Here is a 22,678-nt window from a genome sequence, read left to right as displayed (position 1 = left end):
AAAGGGTGGCATCATCTGCATGGAACTTCCCCTTTATAGTGCCGTCGTACGTGTTATACGTCACCACGCTTTGCTAGAGCATTTTTTAAAAACGATGGTGTGTGGGCAACGTCGTTTTAATGATGAAGTTGGAAAAACATAGTTTTTTCTACATGCCGAAAAACTTTGTTTTTCTTCATGCTGAAAAATGATCGTGTGTACGTGGCATAACAAGTCACCGGGGAGAGATGGTTTATTGGGCGCAATTTTCAAATTTTCACCTGGAGGTGTACTCCATTTTTTTTTGCCGACAGTTTAGACATTAATGGCTGTTGAGTTATTTTGAGGGGACAGCAAATTTACACTGTTATACAAGCTGTACACTCACTACTTTACATTGTAGCAAAGAGTAATTTCTTCAGTGTTGTCGCATGAAAAGATACAATTAGAATATTTTCAAAAATGTGATGGGTGTACTCACTTTTGTGAGATACTGTATGTATAGAAAAAATACAGTTTAATGTTCCTTTTTTTTTATTTGTGTGTTTTGTGCTCAGATTGAAGATCAGTGCATTGTGAATATTAAGCAGGAGGGAGACACGCACATTAAGCAGGAAGAAGATCCTATAGTTATTACAGCATGTAAGTAACCAAGTAAAATCTGCCTACATTTCAGATTGTGGAAACTAGCTGCTTAGTTGCTGATATTAAAATAGTATGGTTTAGTCAATCATTAACATGTGATAAAATGGCGTCAAAAATAAAAAATGCATAATGTACTTCACACCAATTGCAAATGTCGGCAGGCTATTGAAACGGGATTGCCGTCCTTCTTCTTCTTCTTTTTTTTTTTTCTTTTTTTTTTTATAAAGCATCCCATCACATGTGAGGTTTCAGAAAGACTGATGTTTAAATTCATCGTTTTATGGGACCACTATGTATAACATCTCGTACGTAAATGTCCTCTGTTTTAATAAAACAGAGATGCGAAAAAGGCGAGTGACGTGTGTGTGTGTGTATATACGTCACGTTGAATTTCGCGCCATGCGGGCACACGCACCCCTGCCGCAAGCTCAGTGACATTGCCCGTGGACGCAATGTCCGCCAGTGTCCCGCGATCGAGTCACAGAGCTGCAGAACAGAGAAAGGCCAGTGTAAACAAGGCATCTCCCCGTTCCGCCTAGTGAGACAACACTGATCGTCCGCTCCCTCTCATTGGGAGCAGCGATCAGTGACGTGTCACAGTAAGCCATGCCCCCTAACAGTTAAAATCACTCCCTAGGGCACACTTAACCCGTTCACTGCCAGTCACATTTATACAGTAATCGGTGCATTTTTATAGCACTGATCGCTGTATAAATGGTTCCAAAATAGCGTCAAAAGTGTCCGATACATCCGCCATAATGTGAGTCACGATTAAGATCGCTGCCATTACTAGTAAAAAAATATTAATTAAAATGCCATAAAACTATCCCCTTTTTTGTAAACACTATAACTTTTGCACAAACCATCAATGAACGCTTATTGCGTTTTTTTTCTTTCTTTCTTTATTTTTTTATTTTTTACCAAAAATATGTAGAATACGTATCTGCCTAAACTGAGGAATTTTTTTTTTTTTTTTGTTTTTTTATATTTTTTGGGGGGATATTTATTATAGCAAAAAGTATTGCTCTTTTTTTCAAAATTGTTCTATTTTTGTTTATAGTGCAAAAAAATTAAAACCTCACCTCAGGTGATCAAATACCACCAAAAGAAAGCGCTATTTGTGGGGGGAAAAAGAATGTCAATTTTGTTTGGGAGCCATGTCGCAGGAATAGCAAAAAGTGGCCCGGTCATTTGGCAGTCAAATGGTTTGGGGCTGAAGTGGATAATTTTTTTTTCTTATTATTTATTTTACTTTTATTTATTTTTATACTGTTGTGTGTTTTTTTATTTTTTTAAATGTTGGGTCACCTTTATTACTATTACAAAGGAAAATAAACATCCATTGTAATAGAAAAAAGCAGGTCCTCTTAAATATGAGATCTGGGGTCCAAAAGACCTTGGATCTCATATTTAGACTCAAATATAAAAAAAAAAATTGTCATTTTAAAAAAAAATTACCCAAAAAATGTCACTTTGACTTCGCTTCCGCCCTGCTATGGTATGAAGACGGGTGGGGGCCATCTTGTCTTCACTTATACCCAGCACGAGAAGGGACCCGATCGCTTCCGCCTCTACCGAGGGGGGGCCCTTTCCCGCCGCCAATAACACTGATCTTGCGGTGAATCCACCGCAGAGACCACCATTATCGGAAACCGTACCGCCACCTGAAGACGAGGATATCGGGGGGGTTATGGCAGCTAGCTGCTGCCATAACGGAGATTTCCCGCTTCAAAGTGCCGACGTATATAGTCGTGCGGTGGTCCAGAAGTGGTTAATGGCTCAAAGAATGTCAGACAAAATGGCCCTCATGCATGTTCACTTCATCAAATCTGGCCCTCTTTGAAAAAAGTTTGGACAACCCTGCCATAGATGGTAATACAAAATTTTAATTCCCCCATTTGGAACGTTTAAAGGGTCACTAAAGGAATTTTTTTTTTTAGCTAAATAGCTTCCTTTACCTTGCTGCAGTCCTGGTTTCATGTCCTCAGTGTTAGTTTTTGCTTTGATGTTGCTGTAAATCCTCTCTGTTCTGGACACTTCCTGGTTGCCTGTTTCCTGATAACCACAGTACTGGGAGATTTCTCACGGTGGTCACTAATCAAGGAGGTGTGTGTAAAACGAAACTGGATTGGTGCTGAGGAGTTTTAGACAAAGTATCACTGCTCTCTATTGGCTGACTGCCCTCTAGTGGCTCTCTGTACATCAGAGAACCAGCAAACAACAGCAAAAACGAAACTACACTGCAGGCACATTATATGATTGTTTTTTTATCTATTTGTAATCATTTTTAAAAGGAATCAGTTAACTATTATGTCTCTATGCCCTGTAAACAGTCATTTCAGCTAAAAATTTTTTTTCCTTTAGTGACCCTTTAAGCAATATATCACATCAGTATGTTAAAGCGGAGGTTCACCCGCACATGACCCTTTTTCCCTTAGATGGATGCTCGTTTTGTCTAGGGGAATCGGCTAGTTGTTTTAAAATATGAGCAGTACTTACCGTTTACAAGATGCATCTTCTCCGCCGCTGCGGGACTGGGCGTTCCTATTTTGATTGACAGTCTTCCGAGAGGCTTCCGACGGTCGCATCCATCGCGTCACGATTTTCCGAAAGAAGCCGAACGTCGGTGCGCAGGCGCAGTATAGAGCCGCACCGACGTTCGGCTACTAGTGACGCGGTGGATGGGACCGTCGGAAGCCTCTCGGAAGACTGTCAATCAAGAAGGAACGCCCGCTCCCGAAGACCCATACCCGGAAGCGACGGAGCATCCATCTAAGGGGAAAAGGGAAAAAAATATATAATTGGGTGAACTCCCGCTTTAAGTCAATCATGCCAATCTTTATTGTATATAAAGTAATACATTTTTTTATTTTTTTAAACCCATAACATGATTGATTTTTATGTACACGCTTATTTACTAAAGGCAAATCTACTTTGCACTACAAGTGCACTGCAAGTGCAGCCGCTGTAGATCTGAGGGGGGCATGCAAGGAAAATAAAAAGCAGCAATTTTGTTTGTACATAGTTAGATTATATAAATCGGCAGAGCTTCCCCTCATTTCAGGTCTTTCCCAAAGATCTACATCGACAACACTTCCAAGTGCACTTGCAAGGCACTTGTAGTGCAAAGTGAGTTTGCCTTTAGTAAATCAACCCCTATGTGTGGTGGAAAACTAACACTGCACATTACCCTATACACACCATCCCCACCATGAAACACGGTGATGGCATCATGTTGTAGGTATGCTTTTCTTCAGCAGGAACAGGAAAGCTGTTTAGGGTTGATAGGAAGATAGATGGAGCCAAATACAGTGCAATCTTAGAAGAAAAATCTATATTTAACCCTTTCACGTCGAGCGTACGCATATATGCGTTCTCGGCTTTCCGGAGTTATACCGGGATGATGCCCGCAGCTGCAGGCATCATCCCGGTACCATTGTTTAGAGCCGGCGATTGGCTATCCAGGCATAAAAGCCGCTCGGTTGTAATGCTGGAGGAGCGGGAGGGGTCACCCCCACCTCCCGCCGCTCTGACCGGGCCTCCCGTTCCACCAGCTTCGATTCAGTCTCCGCAATGTAAACACGGAAGGGACGTCATGACGTCACTTCCGGGTTTCTCTGCTGCCAATTGCGCCGGATTTAAAAAAATACACTGTATGTGGAATCGCCATTTTTGGTGATCTGAATACTTTAAAGTGCAAAGGAGGAATCGGGGGTCTTTTAGACCCCCGATTCCCTCCATAAAGAGTACCTGTCACCACCTATTACTGTCACAAGGGATGTTTACATTCCTTGTGACAGCATTAAAAGTGATCAAAATGTAAAAAAAAAAAAAAAAAAATTTAATAGTAAAAAAAATCTTATTTTTATACTATTAAATTTTTTTTTTAAAGTGCTTCCCTCCCCGCGAGCTTGCGCAACAAAGAAAGCGCATACGGAAGTCGTGCCCGCATATGAAAACGGTGTTCAAATCACACATGTGAAGTATCGCCGTATAATAATTCTAGCACTAGACCTCCTCTGTAACTCTAACCTGGTAACTGTAAAAAAGTTTAAAGCATCGCCTATGGAGATTTTTAGGTACCGTTGTTTGTCGCCATTCCATGAGTGCGTGCAATTATAAAGCGTGACATGTTTGGTATCTATTTACTCGGCGTAACATTATCTTTCACATTACACAAAATAATTGGGCTAACTTTTTTTACTTTTTTCATTTTTTACAAAAATTATGAAAGTTAATTTTTCCCAAAAAGTTGCGTTTAAAACACCGCCGCACAAATACCGTCCGACATAAAATATTGAAACAATCGCCATTTTATTCTCTAGATTCTTTGCTAAAAATATATATATATTGTTTGGGGGTTCTAAGTAATTTTCTAGCAAAAAATATGGATTTTAACTTGTAAACACCAAATGTCAGAAATAGGCTTAGGCATGAAAGGGATAAATGTGTTTTTTTTTTTACGTGCTATCCCTGTGTATAAACCACCTATTGCTCAACTCTATATACTATAGGAGGCATATTATACCACCTATGCATCCAATCACCTGTACAAAATGCAATGACTATATATAGTCACAAAAATAAATGGTGCAGGGCTCTCTTGCAATATAGTGCATAAATAAAAATATATTTTCTTTTAAACATATATTCATAAATAAATAATTCAATGTTGCAGTCCCATACACCAAAAACTCTTCAGTATTTGTCTCTGATCACCACAGTGCCCTTCATCCCTCTTATGGACCTCTTCTCACCTGCTTGAATGAGCCACATTAGTTAAAGGAGGTCTATATGCACTTTGCAGTGTTATAAGTGGCGCTGCTTCCACTGGCTGTACACTCCAAATCCATAGCTTCCAGCAGCTCTATTTCAGGAGTAAATAAACTGCATTTTACAATGCAATCCTCAGCATACACAGCTCCACCCAGTCCCAGCGTGATTACACGTAGCGCCAAATGGGCTTTCTCTAGGAGTTCAGGCTCAGCCTGAGGATTGTATTGTGAAATGCCCATTTTTTACTTCTGAAATTGCGCTGCTGGGAGCTACGGATTTTGGATTTGCAGTGTACAGCCAGTGAATTATAACACTACAAAGCGCATATAGACCTCCTTTTAATTAGTGGGGTTCATTCAAGCAGGTAAGAAGAAACCCCGTGTGGTGAAGGGCACTGTGGTGATCAGAGGCAAATCCTGAAGAGTTTTTGGTGTAAGGGACTGCAACCTTTTTGACGTGACGTCATAACATTGTGCCCGGGCCGCTGACGATCATAGAGATGACTGGTGACCAGATGGTCACCAGTCATCTCTATGCCTCTCATCCGGCACTGGCAGATCGTTTCTCCGGGTCATCGATGGCAAGGGAGAGCCCGGAGAAGCACCGGATGGCGGCAGGAGGGGGGGCGACGTCCCTTCCTGCCGCCTATAAGAACGATCAAGCGGCGGAACTGCCGCTATGATCATTTTTATGGTGCACAGAATTGCCGGCAGAATTGTCATATGATGTCCTTGGGCGGGAAGTGGTTAAAGTAAAAATAAAAAACGAAAATAATGTGGTTGCATAAGTGTGCACATCCTCTTATAACTGGGGATGTATCTATGTTAAATAGAAGTCAGTACACACCTGCCATCATTTAAAATGCCTCCTGATTAACCCCAAATAAAGTTCAGCTGTTCTAGTAGGTCTTTCCTGACATTTTCTTGGTTGCATCTTACAGCAAAAGCCATGGTCTGCAGAGAGCTTCCAAAGCATCAGAGGGTTCTCATTGTTAAAAGCTATCAGTCAGGAGAAGGGTACAAAATTTCCCAGGCATTAGATATGCCATGGAACACGGTGAAGACAGTCATCAAGTGTAGAAAATATGGCACAACGTTGACATTACTAAGAACTGGACGTCTCTCCAAAATTGATGAAAAGATGAAAAGAAAACTGGTCAGGGAGGCTGCAAAGAAGCCTACAGCAACATTATCCACTTAAGCCCCGGACCAATATGCAGCCTAAAGACCCAAGGTGTTTTTACAGTTCGGGACTGCGTCGCTTTAACAGACAATTGCGCGGTCGTGCGACGTGGCTCCCAAACAAAATTGGCGTCCTTTTTTCCCCACAAATAGAGCTTTCTTTTGGTGGTATTTGATCACATCTGCGGTTTTTAGTTTTTGCGCTATAAACAAAAATAGAGCGACAATTTTGAAAAAAAAGCAATATTTTTTACTTTTTGCTGTAATAAATATCCCCCAAAAACATATATAAAAACATTTTTTTTCCTCAGTTTAGGCCGATACGTATTCTTCTACCTATTTTTAGTAAAAAAAATCGCAATAAGCGTTTATCGATTGGTTTGCGCAAAATTTATAGTGTTTACAAAATAGGGGATAGTTTTATTGCATTTTTATTTTTTATTTTTTTTTTACTACTAATGGCGGCGATCAGCAATTTTTTTCGTGACTGCGACATTATGGCGGACAATTTTGACACATTTTTGGGACCATTGTCATTTTCACAGCAAAAAATGCATTTAAATTGCATTCTTTATTGTGAAAATGACAGTTGCAGTTTGGGAGTTAACCACAGGTGGCGCTGTAGGAGTTAGGTTGCACCTAGTATGTGTTTACAACTGTTTGGGGGTGTGGCTGTAGGAATGACGTCATCGATCGTGTCTTCCCTATAAAGGGAATGACGCGATCGATGCGCCGCCATAGTGAAGGACGGGGAAGCCGTGTTTACACACGGCTCTCCTCGTTCTTCAGCTCCGGGGAGCGATCGCGACGGAGCGGCTATAAACAAATAGCCGCGCCGTGGTCCCGGATCGCTCCCCGAGCGGACCCGACCTCCGCATGTAGCGGGGGGGGTCCCGATCGGACCCCCCACCCGCTAATAGGCGAGGACGTACGTGTACGCCCATGTGCCTGTACGTGCCATATTGTGGACGTATATGTACATGCGGGGGTCGGGAAGTGGTTAAAGAAGCTGCAGGAATATCTGGCAAGTGTCAGGAGAGTATAGTAGACCAGTACTGTGTGACTGCACAGAGGAGACCCACAATGTATGCGGTGAAGTTAAAAGGTGTTTATTAACAAATAAATGAAGACAACCAGTGCGTAACAAAATAGCATATACAATCAGGGGAAATACCGTATTCATAAACAAAGCCAGGCCGAGGTCATACACAGGGGAAGTCAGCAGATGGGTGAGGATGAGAACACAGCGGATCAGGGAGCGGATGGATGGACAGGCTGCGGGGCAGGAATCCAAGAGGGAACAGGAATCAGGACACAGGGAGGACAAGTCCAGGCAGGGATCAAGGATCAGGATCAGGTCCAGAAATCGGGGTCAAATACAAGCTCAGGTCCAGGAGGTATGACGATACCAGGGCGAGGAGTGATTACACACGCCGGGTATTTATAGAGGCGTGCTGATTGCATTCAGGTCACACCTGAACGCAGGAAGGGCTGTGTGCTCCACACTGCTAAGAACGCCCCGCTGGTGGACGCCAGTACTGCAGCCCAAGGATAACATAGCAGTAACACCAGCAGGGGGAACCTTCCCTGACAGTACCCCCCCCCAAAGGAGCGGCCTCCGGACGCTCCAATTAGATGTTGCTGGGGAAAGTCTGTGGTGTCAAGCTGGGCAGCAGATAAAGTCACATCAGGTTGGGCCGGATGAAAGTCCATGACTTTTAACAGGGCAAAACGCAGCTCAAGCTGGGCAGCGGGTACAGAAATCTTAAGTTGGGCAAAAAGTACATCAAGCTGGGATGCAGATAGGGGCAAATCAAGCTGGGCAGCAGACTCCGGGTCGTCGAGCTGGGCAGCAGGCTCCGGGTCGTCGAGCTGGGCAGCAGGCTCCGGGACGTCGAGCTGGGCAGCAGGCTCCGGGACGTCGAGCTGGGCAGCAGGCTCCGGGACGTCGAGCTGGGCAGCAGGCTCCGGGACGTCGAGCTGGGCAGCAGGCTCCGGGTCGTCGAGCTGGGCAGCAGGCTCCGGGACGTCGAGCTGGGCAGCAGGCTCCGGGACGTCGAGCTGGGCAGCAGGCTCCGGGACGTCGAGCTGGGCAGCAGGCTCCGGGACGTCGAGCTGGGCAGCAGGCTCCGGGACGTCGAGCTGGGCAGCAGGCTCCGGGACGTCGAGCTGGGCAGCAGGCTCCGGGACGTCGAGCTGGGCAGCAGGCTCCGGGACGTCGAGCTGGGCAGCAGGCTCCGGGTCGTCGAGCTGGGCAGCAAACTCTGGGTCGTCGAGCTGGGCAGCAAACTCTGGGTCGTCGAGCTGGGCAGCAAAATCCGGGTCGTCGAGCTGGGCAGCGGATGGCACTGAAACAGGCAGGGCAGATGGCACTGAAACAGGCAGGGCAGATGGCACTGAAACAGGAACTTCAGGCTGGCAAACTGGCACAGCAACTTCAGGCTGGCAAACTGGCACAGCAACTTTAGGCTGGCAAACTGGCACAGCAACTTTAGGCTGGCAAACTGGCACAGCAACTTCAGGTTGGCAAACTGGCACAGGAACTTCAGGCTGGCATACAGGATCAGGCTGGCAAACTGGCCGCATAGCAGGTAGAGGTTTGGCAGAATCAGGTTCAGCTGGCATGCAAGCAGACTGGAGCAGGTTGGTTGGTGTGGAGACAGGTTGGGTTACTGGCAGGATCATCTTGGTTGGGAAAAACTTTCGTTTTTTCTTGGGCTTAGCCACAGAAGCTCTGTAGGTAAGGGGTGCAGCGGACTGGAAAGGAGGATTGGGATATGGCAGAGTAGAGGGAACGGTAGCTGGAGGAAGTTTTTGTGGGTTAGTAGGCGGCTGAGAAGAGACAGGTGGGTTGTATGCAGGATAGGTACAGGGAGCAGAGACTGGATATTGGTATCTGGTGGGAAGCAGTGTATACTGAGCTTCAACTGGGGTTGCCATTGGTGATGGACAGATGGATCTTTGGGAAGGTGAGTGGTTAATGGCAGGGCTGGAAACAGGTGGATTTGCTGGAATCAGGAGATCTGACCAGGCCTGCAGCACAGGCTGAACAAAAGCAGGTTCACACACACCTTGTCTAATCAGAGACTGCACTGAACTAATGAACTCAGACAACTTCTGCTGGGAACAAGAGGAATAATGTTCATCAAAAGAAACTGGATCATCCTCTAATAACCATATCAAGGATTCAACTTGGTCATGACTGAAGGGAGGAGAGAAATCATCACTACCATCTGGAATGAACGACAGGGCCGGTTTAACACATAACTGGATTAATGCCTGAACATCATCATAAGACATATAACCATGATCCACCATGGAATGGGCTGATCGGATGGTTTCCATCAGCTGGTCACTTGTCCATCCCTCAAAAACCTGGCGACAATACTCCTCATCCTCCTCTGCCAGCAGAGAAAAGTAAGTGATTTCATTGAAATCCATCTTCAAAAAACGCACCGCAACAGAATGGTTCCTCAATGCAGGCACGTCTGGTCAGGGATGGCCCTGGTATACTGTCAGGAGAGTATAGTAGACCAGTACTGTGTGACTGCACAGAGGAGACCCACAATGTATGCGGTGAAGTTAAAAGGTGTTTATTAACAAATAAATGAAGACAACCAGTGCGTAACAAAATAGCATATACAATCAGGGGAAATACCGTATTCATAAACAAAGCCAGGCCGAGGTCATACACAGGGGAAGTCAGCAGATGGGTGAGGATGAGAACACAGCGGATCAGGGAGCGGATGGATGGACAGGCTGCGGGGCAGGAATCCAAGAGGGAACAGGAATCAGGACACAGGGAGGACAAGTCCAGGCAGGGATCAAGGATCAGGATCAAGGATCAGGATCAGGTCCAGAAATCAGGGTCAAATACAAGCTCAGGTCCAGGAGGTATGACGATACCAGGGCGAGGAGTGATTACACACGCCGGGTATTTATAGAGGCGTGCTGATTGCATTCAGGTCACACCTGAACGCAGGAAGGGCTGTGTGCTCCACACTGCTAAGAACGCCCCGCTGGTGGACGCCAGTACTGCAGCCCAAGGATAACATAGCAGTAACACCAGCAGGGGGAACCTTCCCTGACAGCAAGTACTGGCTGTGTGGTACATGTGACAACAATCTCCTGTATTCTTCATATGTCTGGGCTATGGGGTAGAGTGACAAGACGGAAGCCTTTTCTTACGAATAAAAACATTCAAGCCCAGCACAATTTTTGCAAAAACCCATCTGAAGTCTCCCAAAAGCATGTGGGAACATGTGTTATGGTCTGATGAAATCAAGGTTTAACTTTTTGGCCAGAGTTCCAAAAGATATGTTTGGTGCATCAACAGTGCACATCACCAGAAGAACACTATACCCACAGTGAAGCATAGTGGTGGCAGAATTATGCTTTGGGGCAGTTTTTCTTCAGCTGGAATAGGGGTCTTAGTCAAGGTAGAGGGAATTGTGGGGTGATCTAAAGAGGCCTGCGCACAGGAGATACCCTTGTAATCTGACAGATTTGGAGGGTTTTTGCAAAGAAGATTGGGCAAATATTGCCAAGTCAAGATGTGCCATGCTGACTCATACCCAAAAAGACCCGAGCGCTGTAATAAAATCAAAAGGTGCTTTAACAAAGTATTAGTTTAAGTGTGTGCACACTTTACAACCATATTCTTCTTTTTTTTTTACTTCCCTCTACCTAAAAGAATTTAGTTTGATGTTCAACTGAGTTGTACAGTTTGTAGGTAGAAAAAGTTCTGAAATAATTTATCCGTCTCATTTTTTTACATCATAGAAACATGACATTTTAACCACTTAAGGACCGCCGCACGACGATATACGTCGGCAGAATGGCACGGCTGGGCACAGGGACGTGTAATATATATATATATATATATATATATATATATATATATATATATATATATATATATATATAATGTCCCCTTTAAGAGCCCAGCCATGGGTCGCGAGCCGCCAGTAAGTCCATGAGGGAAGAGAGCTTTAGCCGTTCATACTGCGCATCCATTGTCCTGTGTCCTTGTAGCTGTTCCTCTGGCGATGGAACCATCCCACTGCTGCCACCACTGTAACGGTCACCATCGTTTACGATATTCATTCCATCAACAGCTTATCCGACAATACAGCCGACAGGACCCGATCCTCTCCATTTCCCAGAATAACGAGACCGACAAGCTCTGTTACTGGTTTCAAAATGTATGAATGAATCTTTAATGGTACACTCTCAGCTTTTTACGCAGTTACAGGCATGTTACAGTAATCAAAGGAACAATGACACACTCCACCTACACATCACACAATGGGGCTTCAATCACATTCCTTTAGATAATGACATTCAGAGGAGTTAATTATCCCCCAGACGTCCTGTCTCTGCGACAGTTCCCCTCACCTGTTACACAAACACATTCCTTTACTAAACATAATTGACATGCTAATTCCCTACCCTGAAAGGAGACATCTGATCTTTTAGACTTAATTAGTACAATGGACACAGAATGTAATTACAGCAAGATACTTTAACCACTTAAAGACCTCAGGTGTTTTTCAGATTTGGTGTTTGCAAGACTAAAACATTTTTTTCTGCTAGAAAATTACTTAAAACCCCCAAACATTATATATTTTTTTTTCTAACACCCTAGAGAATAAAATGGCGGTCATTGCAATACTTTTTGTCACACCGTATTTGCGCAGCAGTCTTACAAGCGCACTTTTTTTGGAAAAAATTCACTTTTTTGAATTAAAAAATAAGACAACAATAAATTTGGCCCAATTTTTTTATATATTGTGAAAGATAATGTTACGCCGAGTAAAATGATACCCAACATGTCACGCTTTAAAATTGCGCCCGCTCGTGGCATGGCGTCAAACTTTTACCCTTAAAAATCTAGATAGGCGACGTTTAAAAAACTCTATAAGTTGCATTTTTTGAGCTACAGAGTAGCTCTAGGGCTATAATTATTGCTCTCGCTCTAACGATCGCGGCGATACCTCACTTGTGTGATTTGAACACCGTTTTCATATGCGGGCGCTACTCGCGTATGCGTTCGCTTCTGCGCGCGAGCTCGTCAGGACGGGGCGCTTTAAAAAAAAAATTTTTTTGTTTTCTTATTTAATTTTATTGATTTTATTTTTTACACTAAAATATAAAAAAAAAAAAAATGATCACTTTTATTCCTATTACAAGGAATGTAAACATCCCTTGTAATAGAAAAAAGCATGACAGGTCCTCTTAAATATGAGATCTGGGGTCAAAAAGACCTCAGATCTCATATTTAGGCTTAAATGCAAAAAAAAAAAAAAAAAAGGAAAATTTGTCATTTAAAAAAATGACAGAAAAAAAATTGTCTCTTTAAGAGGCTGGGCGGGACTGATGTTTTGACGTCACTTCCGCCCAGCAGAGCTATGAGGACGGGTGGGGGCCATCTTGCCCTCACTCAAGTCCTCACTCTACAGGCGGCAGCATCGGATCTCCTCCGCCGCTACCGACTGCTCCGGTAAGCGGCGGAGGGCGCGGAAAAGCGGCGGGAGGGGGGGGGCCCCTCTCCCGCCACCGATAACGGCGATCTCGCGGCGAATCCGCCGTTATCGTTTACACGGCCGCCAGCTGAAAACATGGATATCTCAGTTGTGGCAGCAGCTGCTGCCGTTACTGAGATATCCATGTTTAAAAAGAGGACGTATATATACAGTGGGGGGTCCGTAAGTGGTTAACATCCCATAATAGCCAGCCAGGCTGACTCTGTTTCAATCCACATCACCACAGTAGCAGAATTAGTTAGCATCTCACAATGGAATGTCTAGGAGCAGACGCAATTAACACCTTAAAAGCATGTGTCCCCCCATTGAATAAAAACACCATTTGGAGTCAGACTTTAACAACTTGTAATATTCCAAGATATCCTGCAAAACATGAATTATCAGTAATGTCCCATCTCATGTAATTTATAATTATCATTTCTCAGTCACTCTATGCCCAAAAGGGGCACAGGCTGACCCTAGACCCAAGAGTCATTAGTGACGCTGGCACAGGAGTACCCCACATCCTTCAAAGGTCTCTGGGTGTCACGGGCCATTCCGTTACCACAATGGAACCCGGTGCAGGGGGGAAGGCGGGATGTCTGTAGGGAAAGCGTATAAGATACAGAGAAGAATGGGGGGGAGGGGACATAAGAGGGGGGTCAAAATTACACTTTTTTTTTTTTATTGCCGTCTTTCTGCCTCTTGAGAGGGTTAGAGGACTAATAATAAGTAACACATTTCACAACCCACTGTGGATAACTTATCAATAATTTACATCTATCAGCGTATGAATATGCTAGGGCTGATTGATAAAGTAGGGGTATTAAATAGAAGGTATTGTTTTTTTTTTTTTTTTCCGTTTTTTTTTTGTGTTTTGGTTGCTTGGATTGTTGAGATAAGAAGGGATTTAGACATTTAATAACATTTGATCAATAGATTATGGAAGCTGAGATAGTGAGAGTAACCACTGATTTTATTGTTTTGACCCAGTAACAGAGGGTGGAAGGGTTTTTTTTTTTTTTTTTGTGATCTTAATAATCTGTAATAGAAGGAAAACACTATGAGACAGGTGTGTCAGGTGTGATAGGATTATAAGAATTAATGAAATATTAGGATATGATAAAATACATCTGATGGGTAGGAGTTTAAAAGAGCTGGGATCTGTAAAATAAGAGGTGATATTTAGATAAGAACGCGTGGGTTGATCATAGGGTGCACATGGATAGATTCTATTGCTCAGATCTCTGCCTTGCTTATTCACTTTTCCCAATTTTAACGCCTCTCCTCAAAGTGGAGGGAGGTGTTTCAACTTTCCAATTTCTATACTAGGCGAGTAGCAGGCAGACTTGCAGTTGCATGGAGCCTGCTACAGCTTAGAACATACAGCACCCGGAGCTCTGGAGAACTAGCCAGACCCTGAGATATAGCTTTCTATTGTTCTTTCTCTTTTTTTTTTTTTTTTTTCCTCTTTTTTTCTTTGTGGGACCTTTTTTTACTCCTCCGGTTTAACTCCCCATCCCCCCATAACCCCGATACCCGGGGACTAATCGGACTTAAAAGTCAAATGACGAGGAGAACTATCACTTCCTACAATGTGAAGGGGCTAAACGGTCCAGAGAAATGTACCACATGGTTAGCCGAACTAGGGAGATTTAAATCCCAAATCATTTTTCAACAAGAGACGCATTTTAGAAATGATAAAATTCCAAAATTAGGGAATTACAGATTTTCTACTGTGTACCATAGTGTACCATCTCAGACCACAAAGGCAAACGGTGTATCAATTATGATCTTGAATCGGGTACCATGGAAAAAATCAAAGATAATTAGACGAGACAGGTCGTCTCTTATTGTAAAATAATTTTTATGTGAGCAAAAGGTCACATTAGTAAATATATATCTACCAAATGAGGATCAAGTCTCAGTGCTTGAAACATATCTGAATTTAGTACATCAAAATAAAGAGGGGATTCTGATGACGGGAGGGGATCTGAATATGGCATTGGACCCTACTCTGGATGTCTAAAAGGGAGTGTCCCATTTATCCTATGTAAAATTGCACAGAGCAAAGAGATTGCTACAAGACCTGCAACTGATGGACACTTGGAGAATCCTCCATGGACAGAGACTATACCTTTTTCTCAGCTAAACGTAAGACCTATACCAGAATCGATTTATATCTTTCTATTTCAGAACGCACTCATGTATGTTGGAGGCGTCCATAGGTTCATTCACATTATCGGACCATGCACCAACTAACTGTGTCATAGAATGGGGAGATATAAGTCCCCGGGAATAGAACTGGAAAATAAATGAGACACTCCTGAAAGAACCAGAATATGAGAATCAAATAGTTCAGGAATTGGAGGCCTTCTTTACAATTAATGAATCAGAGGAAACAACCCCATTATGTAGATGGAAAGCGTACAAATGCTATATCAGAGGAATTCTTATATCTCTAGGAGCACATAAGAAACAATCTCTGGGAGCCAAGCTGGACACCCTGCTCGGAAAGATCTGTGTACTTGAGCTGACGCACAAGAAATCTCATGCACAACAGAGGAAAAACTTTCGGGCCTACGGGATGAACTTAATTTATTATTAATGGATAGAGCAAAAGCTAAACTAACCCGGTGCAGACGCACATATTATGAATACAGAAATAAACCCAGCAGGATGCTAGCAAACGCTCTCAGAGAGACAATGGCAAGGAATTATATTGATCATATTAAAATTCAGGGAGACACTTTAGTTGGCTCTTCACAGGCAATTGCAAAGGCATTTAGAGACTACTATACCAACCTCTATCAGATAGAGGATCAACAGCATACTTCAAGGATGTCCAATAGAGGCGAGCAGGCAAAAGAATATATAGCGGCCTCTGGAATGCCTAAAGAGGGAGCAGGAGAGATGGATGGTCCAATTACAATAGAGGCATTTTTAGAAAGACCTTAAATCATTGAAACCAGGTAAGGCCCCAGGCCCTGATGGATACATGTTGCTTTATTATAAGACTTTCTGAAAAACTGGCACCAACTTTTTTTTAGCCGCTTTCAATTCAATACGTTATGGGCAGTCGATGCTGGGGGAGACATTAATGGTCCACATAACAGTAATCCCCAAGGAGGGAAAGGATCCAGCCCAATCCGCTAGTTACCGCCCAATTTCTCTGCTAAATGTAGACTTCAAGATTCTTACGAAAATACTCGCCAATAGATTATTGGTATATATTCCCTCCATAATGCACCCGGATCAAGTGGGGTTTACTCCTGGTAGAGAGGGGAGAGAAAATACGCGAAGGGTCCTAAGTGCCATACATCTATCTCACTATTATCAGAAGCCGCAAGTGCTTATATCCACAGATGCAGAAAAAGCATTTGATAGGGTAGACTGGACATTCTGAGAGCCACGTTACAGCACATAGGAATGAGAAGTGGGATGCAGAATTGGATTACAAGCTTGTATTCATGCCCAAGAGCAAGAGTCAAGGTAAATGATATAATGTCTGAACCATTTCCTATAGGTAATGGAACACGGCAGGGATGTCCACTCTCACCTATCATATTCTCCCATTCAAATCCTTTTTAAGAACAATAAGGGCCAACCCAGACATTAGGGGAATCTTAATAAAAGGAGAAGAACACAAATTGGCCGCGTATGCGGATGACTTGCTGTTTATAACCTCTTAAGTGATATCTTTACCATCTTTGCTAGCGGAACTACGCATATATGGGGAGGATATCTAACTTTAAGGTAAATTTATAGCAAGTCAGAAGCAATGGGTGTGGAAATGAATACTACGCTGAAACAACAGCTTTCGGATAATTTTGCTTTTAGATGGACAGACTCCTATATACAGGGAGTGCAGAATTATTAGGTAAGTTGTATTTTTGAGGATTAATTTTATTATTGAACAACAACCATGTTCTCAATGAACCCAACAAACTCATTAATATCAAAGCTGAATATTTTTGGAAGTAGTTTTTAGTTTGTTTTTAGTTTTAGCTATTTTAGGGGGATATCTGTGTGTGCAGGTGACTATTACTGTGCATAATTATTAGGCAACTTAACAAAAAAAAAATATATACCCATTTCAATTATTTATTTTTTACCAGTGAAACCAATATAACATCTCAACATTCACAAATATACATTTCTGACATTCAAAAACAAAACAAAAACAAATCAGTGACCAATATAGCCACCTTTCTTTGCAAGGACACTCAAAAGCCTGCCATCCATGGATTCTGTCAGTGTTTTGATCTGTTCACCATCAACATTGCGTGCAGCAGCAACCACAGCCTCCCAGACACTGTTCAGAGAGGTGTACTGTTTTCCCTCCTTGTAAATCTCACATTTGATGATGGACCACAGGTTCTCAATGGGGTTCAGATCAGGTGAACAAGGAGGCCATGTCATTAGTTTTTCTTCTTTTATACCCTTTCTTGCCAGCCACGCTGTGGAGTACTTGGACGCGTGTGATGGAGCATTGTCCTGCATGAAAATCATGTTTTTCTTGAAGGATGCAGACTTCTTCCTGTACCACTGCTTGAAGAAGGTGTCTTCCAGAAACTGGCAGTAGGACTGGGAGTTGAGCTTGACTCCATCCTCAACCCGAAAAGGCCCCACAAGCTCATCTTTGATGATACCAGCCCAAACCAGTACTCCACCTCCACCTTGCTGGCGTCTGAGTCGGACTGGAGCTCTCTGCCCTTTACCAATCCAGCCACGGGCCCATCCATCTGGCCCATCAAGACTCACTCTCATTTCATCAGTCCATAAAACCTTAGAAAAATCAGTCTTGAGATATTTCTTGGCCCAGTCTTGACGTTTCAGCTTGTGTGTCTTGTTCAGTGGTGGTCGTCTTTCAGCCTTTCTTACCTTGGCCATGTCTCTGAGTATTGCACACCTTGTGCTTTTGGGCACTCCAGTGATGTTGCAGCTCTGAAATATAGCCAAACTGGTGGCAAGTGGCATCTTGGCAGCTGCACGCTTGACTTTTCTCAGTTCATGGGCAGTTATTTTGCGCCTTGGTTTTTCCACACGCTTCTTGCGACCCTGTTGACTATTTTGAATGAAACGCTTGATTGTTCGATGATCACGCTTCAGAAGCTTTGCAATTTTAAGAGTGCTGCATCCCTCTGCAAGATATCTCACTATTTTTGACTTTTCTGAGCCTGTCAAGTCCTTCTTTTGACCCATTTTGCCAAAGGAAAGGAAGTTGACTAATAATTATGCACACCTGATATAGGGTGTTGATGTCATTAGACCACACACCTTCTCATTACAGAGATGCACATCACCTAATATGCTTAATTGGTAGTAGGCTTTCGAGCCTATACAGCTTGGAGTAAGACAACATGCATAAAGCGGATGATGTGGTCAAAATACTCATTTGCCTAATAATTCTGCACTCCCTGTATGCTATCTGGGGACTAAAATACCAAACAAGCTCAACCGAGTGTTTGAACTTAATTTTTCCCCACTGATTCGACCGATTAAATTAGACTTTTTAGAGGTGGGATAAAGAGGTCTTTACATGCTTTGGTAGAATCAATCTCATCAAAATGAATGTAATGCCAAGATTGCTATATCTGTTCCAGACCCTACCTATAAAGTTGTCTGCAGGCTTTCTGAGGGACCTGAGATCAAGATTTGGGAGATTTATTTGGGCGGGTAAATCTGCGAGAGTACGTAGAGATATCTTGACTTTACCAAAAGAGAGAGGAGGGGTTGGATTCCCAGACCCAGTGGGCTACTATGAAGCATCACACTTAACACGGGTAGTGGATTGGTGTACACTTCGAAAGGAAAAGCCATGTATACACATGGAACAAGCAACAATCGCTATACCTTTGGAAGGAATAGCATGGCTCCTGGATGTAGAGATACCACAGGCGGTGAGGAGACGCCCTTCTGTAGGTGCCACGCTCCTATGTATCAAAAAAATATTTAAGAAAACAAAGGTGTCGACTCATCCAAGCCCCATGATTCCAATCCTGGGTACCCCGATTTTCGAGCCGGGTCTTATAGACCAGGGTTTTAAAGAATTAAGGCGGTGGGGAATTAGCAGGATCATACATTTTTCGATGGATAACCATGTAATGACTAAGGGGGAGATTGAACGAGTGTCTGCGGAAGATCTTAACTCATTTAGGCGAATACGGCTCAATGCCTTCCTACGGTCAATTATGCAACGAGTGCCAGAAGTACATACACCATCTAGGTTTGAACAGATATGCTTAAAAGGGAAACCACTGAGACATTCACTTTCAGCCATGTATGCCTATCTGATAGAATCAGAAGCCCCTTTCTACAAGCATGGGAGAGGGATCTGGGAGTCGCCTTCTCTGAGATGCAGAAAAATAAAATATTTCTGTTTACGCACAAAGCGTCAATGGCAACCAAATATCAAGAGGGAGGGTATAAAATGTTGACTAGGTGGTATAGAACCCCGGCAGTTATGAATCGGATATTTCCACAGGTATCCAATCAATGCTGGCGTTGCCAAGGTGCAGAGAGCACTATGCTACACATATTTTGGGATTGCCCTAGACTGAAAGAATTCTGGAAGATGGTCTCTGAAACGGTTAAAGAAATTACAGATGTGTCTCTTGGAGAAAACCCTGGCAGCTTTTTTGCTGCATGATATTCCGTTACCTATTGAAAAGTATAAAAATTCCCTTTTAATGCACTTACTCACTTACAGCAGCAAAAGCCTGTATTCCGATTCTCTGGAAAAGTACGGTAGCCCCAACTAAAATACAATGGATGGGGAGAATAACCGAGATCCAACAAATGGGAAAACCTTACTATGATGTTGAGAGAGCAAGAAGAGAAGTATCGGGAGGTTTGGACTTCCTATATTATATATAGGGAACAAAATTCTTAAAGGTGGTGGGGGGGGTTCCCTCTCTTTCTATCTCCTCTTTTTCTTTCTTTTATTAATAATTTGCTGGGGAGGATAACCAGGGCTATCCCTGGTTAAGGAACATGTAATTGCAATAAGAGTAGGAAATATCACAGAGTTGTATTAGAATTATGAGGAAACGCGATTAAATGATGAGTTTAGGTTTAAAGATAATACAACTGTTTGAGATATGTGGTAGTAATTGGTAATGTTGAAGAAAATACTAGTTGTAATGGAAGTCGGAGGTGCTAATGTACGTATGTATATTGCTATTGCTGTGAAAAAATAAAGAATTTATAAAAAAAACAAACATGGCACGAGATCCCTTCTAATCTCAACAGTAGACACATTTAAGCACTTAAATCTCTTCAAAAGTGTACCAATACTATCATCAAACCATTGGATAAAGGTGGCAATATCGTCATAATGGCACACGCCCAGTATCAAATGTGCTATTCGGTTTTAGACAATCAGGAGTGGTACAAACCTATTGCTCCCACCATTATAAAAACCTTTGTTGAACTATGGGATCTTCGTACTGGAGCATACATGCAAGGCCTTATTGATCAAGACACGTTGGATTTCCTTGTCCCTAAATTCCCACGTCTCCCTTCTTTTTTTGCGTTGCCTAATGCCTATAAAAACATCCACTCACCCCCTGAAAGACAGATCGTCTCCGGAATCTTGTCACTTACAGACAAATGCTAGCAAATTTGTGGATGCCTTTCTTATGCCACATGTTTGGGGCTTACCTTCATACGTGATACCACAGACCTTTTGAAACACATTGAGGGGATCCAGGTCTCTCTGGGCCCCCTGCTTATGACCATAGATATCGATAGCAAGGTGACCGGATGGCTTGATCATTCCTGATGGAACAGGAACAAACTGGCCCTTGAATCACTTTATACTGCAAGTGTTGTACTTTTATATTGACTAAAAACTATTTTATCTTTAATGATCAATACTACTTGCAGACCCAAGGGGTTGTTATGGGGACATCTTGCGCCTGCTCGTATGCTAATTTGTATCTGGGGGGTTGGGAACGGCATATAACCTCTGTTGAGTGTTCTTTATTTTTTGATCGCATCCTCATTTGGTACAGATACATTGATTATCTGTTTATAGTGTGGACGTGCACTAGGGGCATGCTTTTAGAGTTCATCTAATTACTTAAATTTTAATGATTTCAACCTTAATTTTACCTTTTTAGTTTTGATGATAGGCAGATCCCTTTTCTGGATCTGACTATCGTCAAATCAATGGAACCTTTTGGTACTGATCTCTATTGCAAACCCACGGCTTTTTATTCTATTCTATTCTATTCTATTTTTATTTTATTTATTTTATATTTTATTGCATGCCTGCGTAGGAACTGCACCCTGGAGGCAGACTTTCAGATTCAAGCCAATACCTTGCGAGACCGTCTCTCCTTAAGAAGCTACTCCCGCACTAACCTAAGAAAGGCATTTAACCGAGCTCTAGGACACACTAGAAACTCATTGCTTTACAATACCGATTGCTTTACCGAGATTGGTGTAGCGGTGTGTCAGACTGACACACCGCACCACCGTTTGCAGCAATGCGCGCCCCCACGGGCGTGCGGCGACTGTTATCCTGCAGGACGTCAATAGACGTCCTGTTAGGATAACGGAACCACTTCCTGGACGTCAATTTGCTATTGACCAGGCGGGAAGTGGTTAATCTCTTTCTTTGTAGTACTACAGTCACACTCTACAGTGTGATACAATAGGTGTGTTCCTTACCATTGTTTACTTATTTTTTTTAAGTACCTTCAGCCTGATACCCACTGCTTTTCCTTCTGCTTCCTTTCTCCACCCCCCCTTTTCCCTCTTTATGCCATTTCTCCTTTCTCTCTCCCCCCTACTATCCTTTCCCTCTTTCCAGCCCATTTTCTCTCCCCTTCTCTTCTCTTAATCACCTCCCCAGGCTCGGTACCAATATAACCTAATTTGATATACATATTTATTCAGATATACCACTACCCGCATAAATGTCCGCCGCAGGGGGAGCCTGTAGTGACCGAAGTGTGCCTCTGGCTGTTAAACAGCTGCGCTTGAATTTTGCTGTATCCATTATATCTTTTTTTTTTTTTTTTTTTTTTTTTTTTTTGATGTTCAATATAAATGTATTTTCTTCTTTATTATTGTTTGTATAGAATTTCATATACACTATTTACCTTATAGATTTATCCTCCTGAAGAAGTGATCCTCTGATCACAATCACTAGGACTGTAGAAATCTGTGAGCAATTTCCATAACCAGCAATCCATTTGGAAGTGTACAAGTACCTGTATACTATATTGACCTTCCTTCCTGTTTTTGATTTGTGTAATTTTATATATGTTTTTATATGTAATAAATAATAATTTTATTTTAGGTCTATTCCTATTCATTGGTATCGAGGTGGTCAAATTTTTTTTCCTTGTGGATGTAGGGGCTTCAGCAACTGTCCCTAACTCCCTTTCCATTTACATAACACAGTAGAAGAGCAAATCTCTATGACCGAAAAAGGCTAGGCAGGTCCGCAGCTCGACCAAGTGCATGCTCATCTTTTTTTAACGTTCACCAGCTCTGTGGCGCGTGAAAAACCGGATGCTCTATGACGACAATGCACCCTGTCACCGAGCTCCCCTCACA

The 22,678-nt window shown here is 42.8% G+C and overlaps 1 protein-coding gene across 1 annotated transcript in view; it reads left to right on the top strand.

Annotated features, from left to right (window-relative positions):
* Positions 1-22,678, top strand: part of LOC120909133 — a 62,022-nt gene that overhangs the window by 22,777 nt on the left and 16,567 nt on the right. The window contains exon 3 of the mRNA XM_040320806.1: positions 537-621. Coding sequence (XP_040176740.1) covers positions 537-621 — 85 coding nt within the window. The remainder of the gene's footprint in view (positions 1-536; positions 622-22,678) is intronic.

Source organism: Rana temporaria, chromosome 8 (assembly GCF_905171775.1).
Source record: "Rana temporaria chromosome 8, aRanTem1.1, whole genome shotgun sequence".
NCBI lineage: Eukaryota > Metazoa > Chordata > Amphibia > Anura > Ranidae > Rana > Rana temporaria.
The sequence above is the reverse complement of the archived record's forward strand: the minus strand, read 5'-3'. Positions and strand labels throughout refer to the sequence as shown.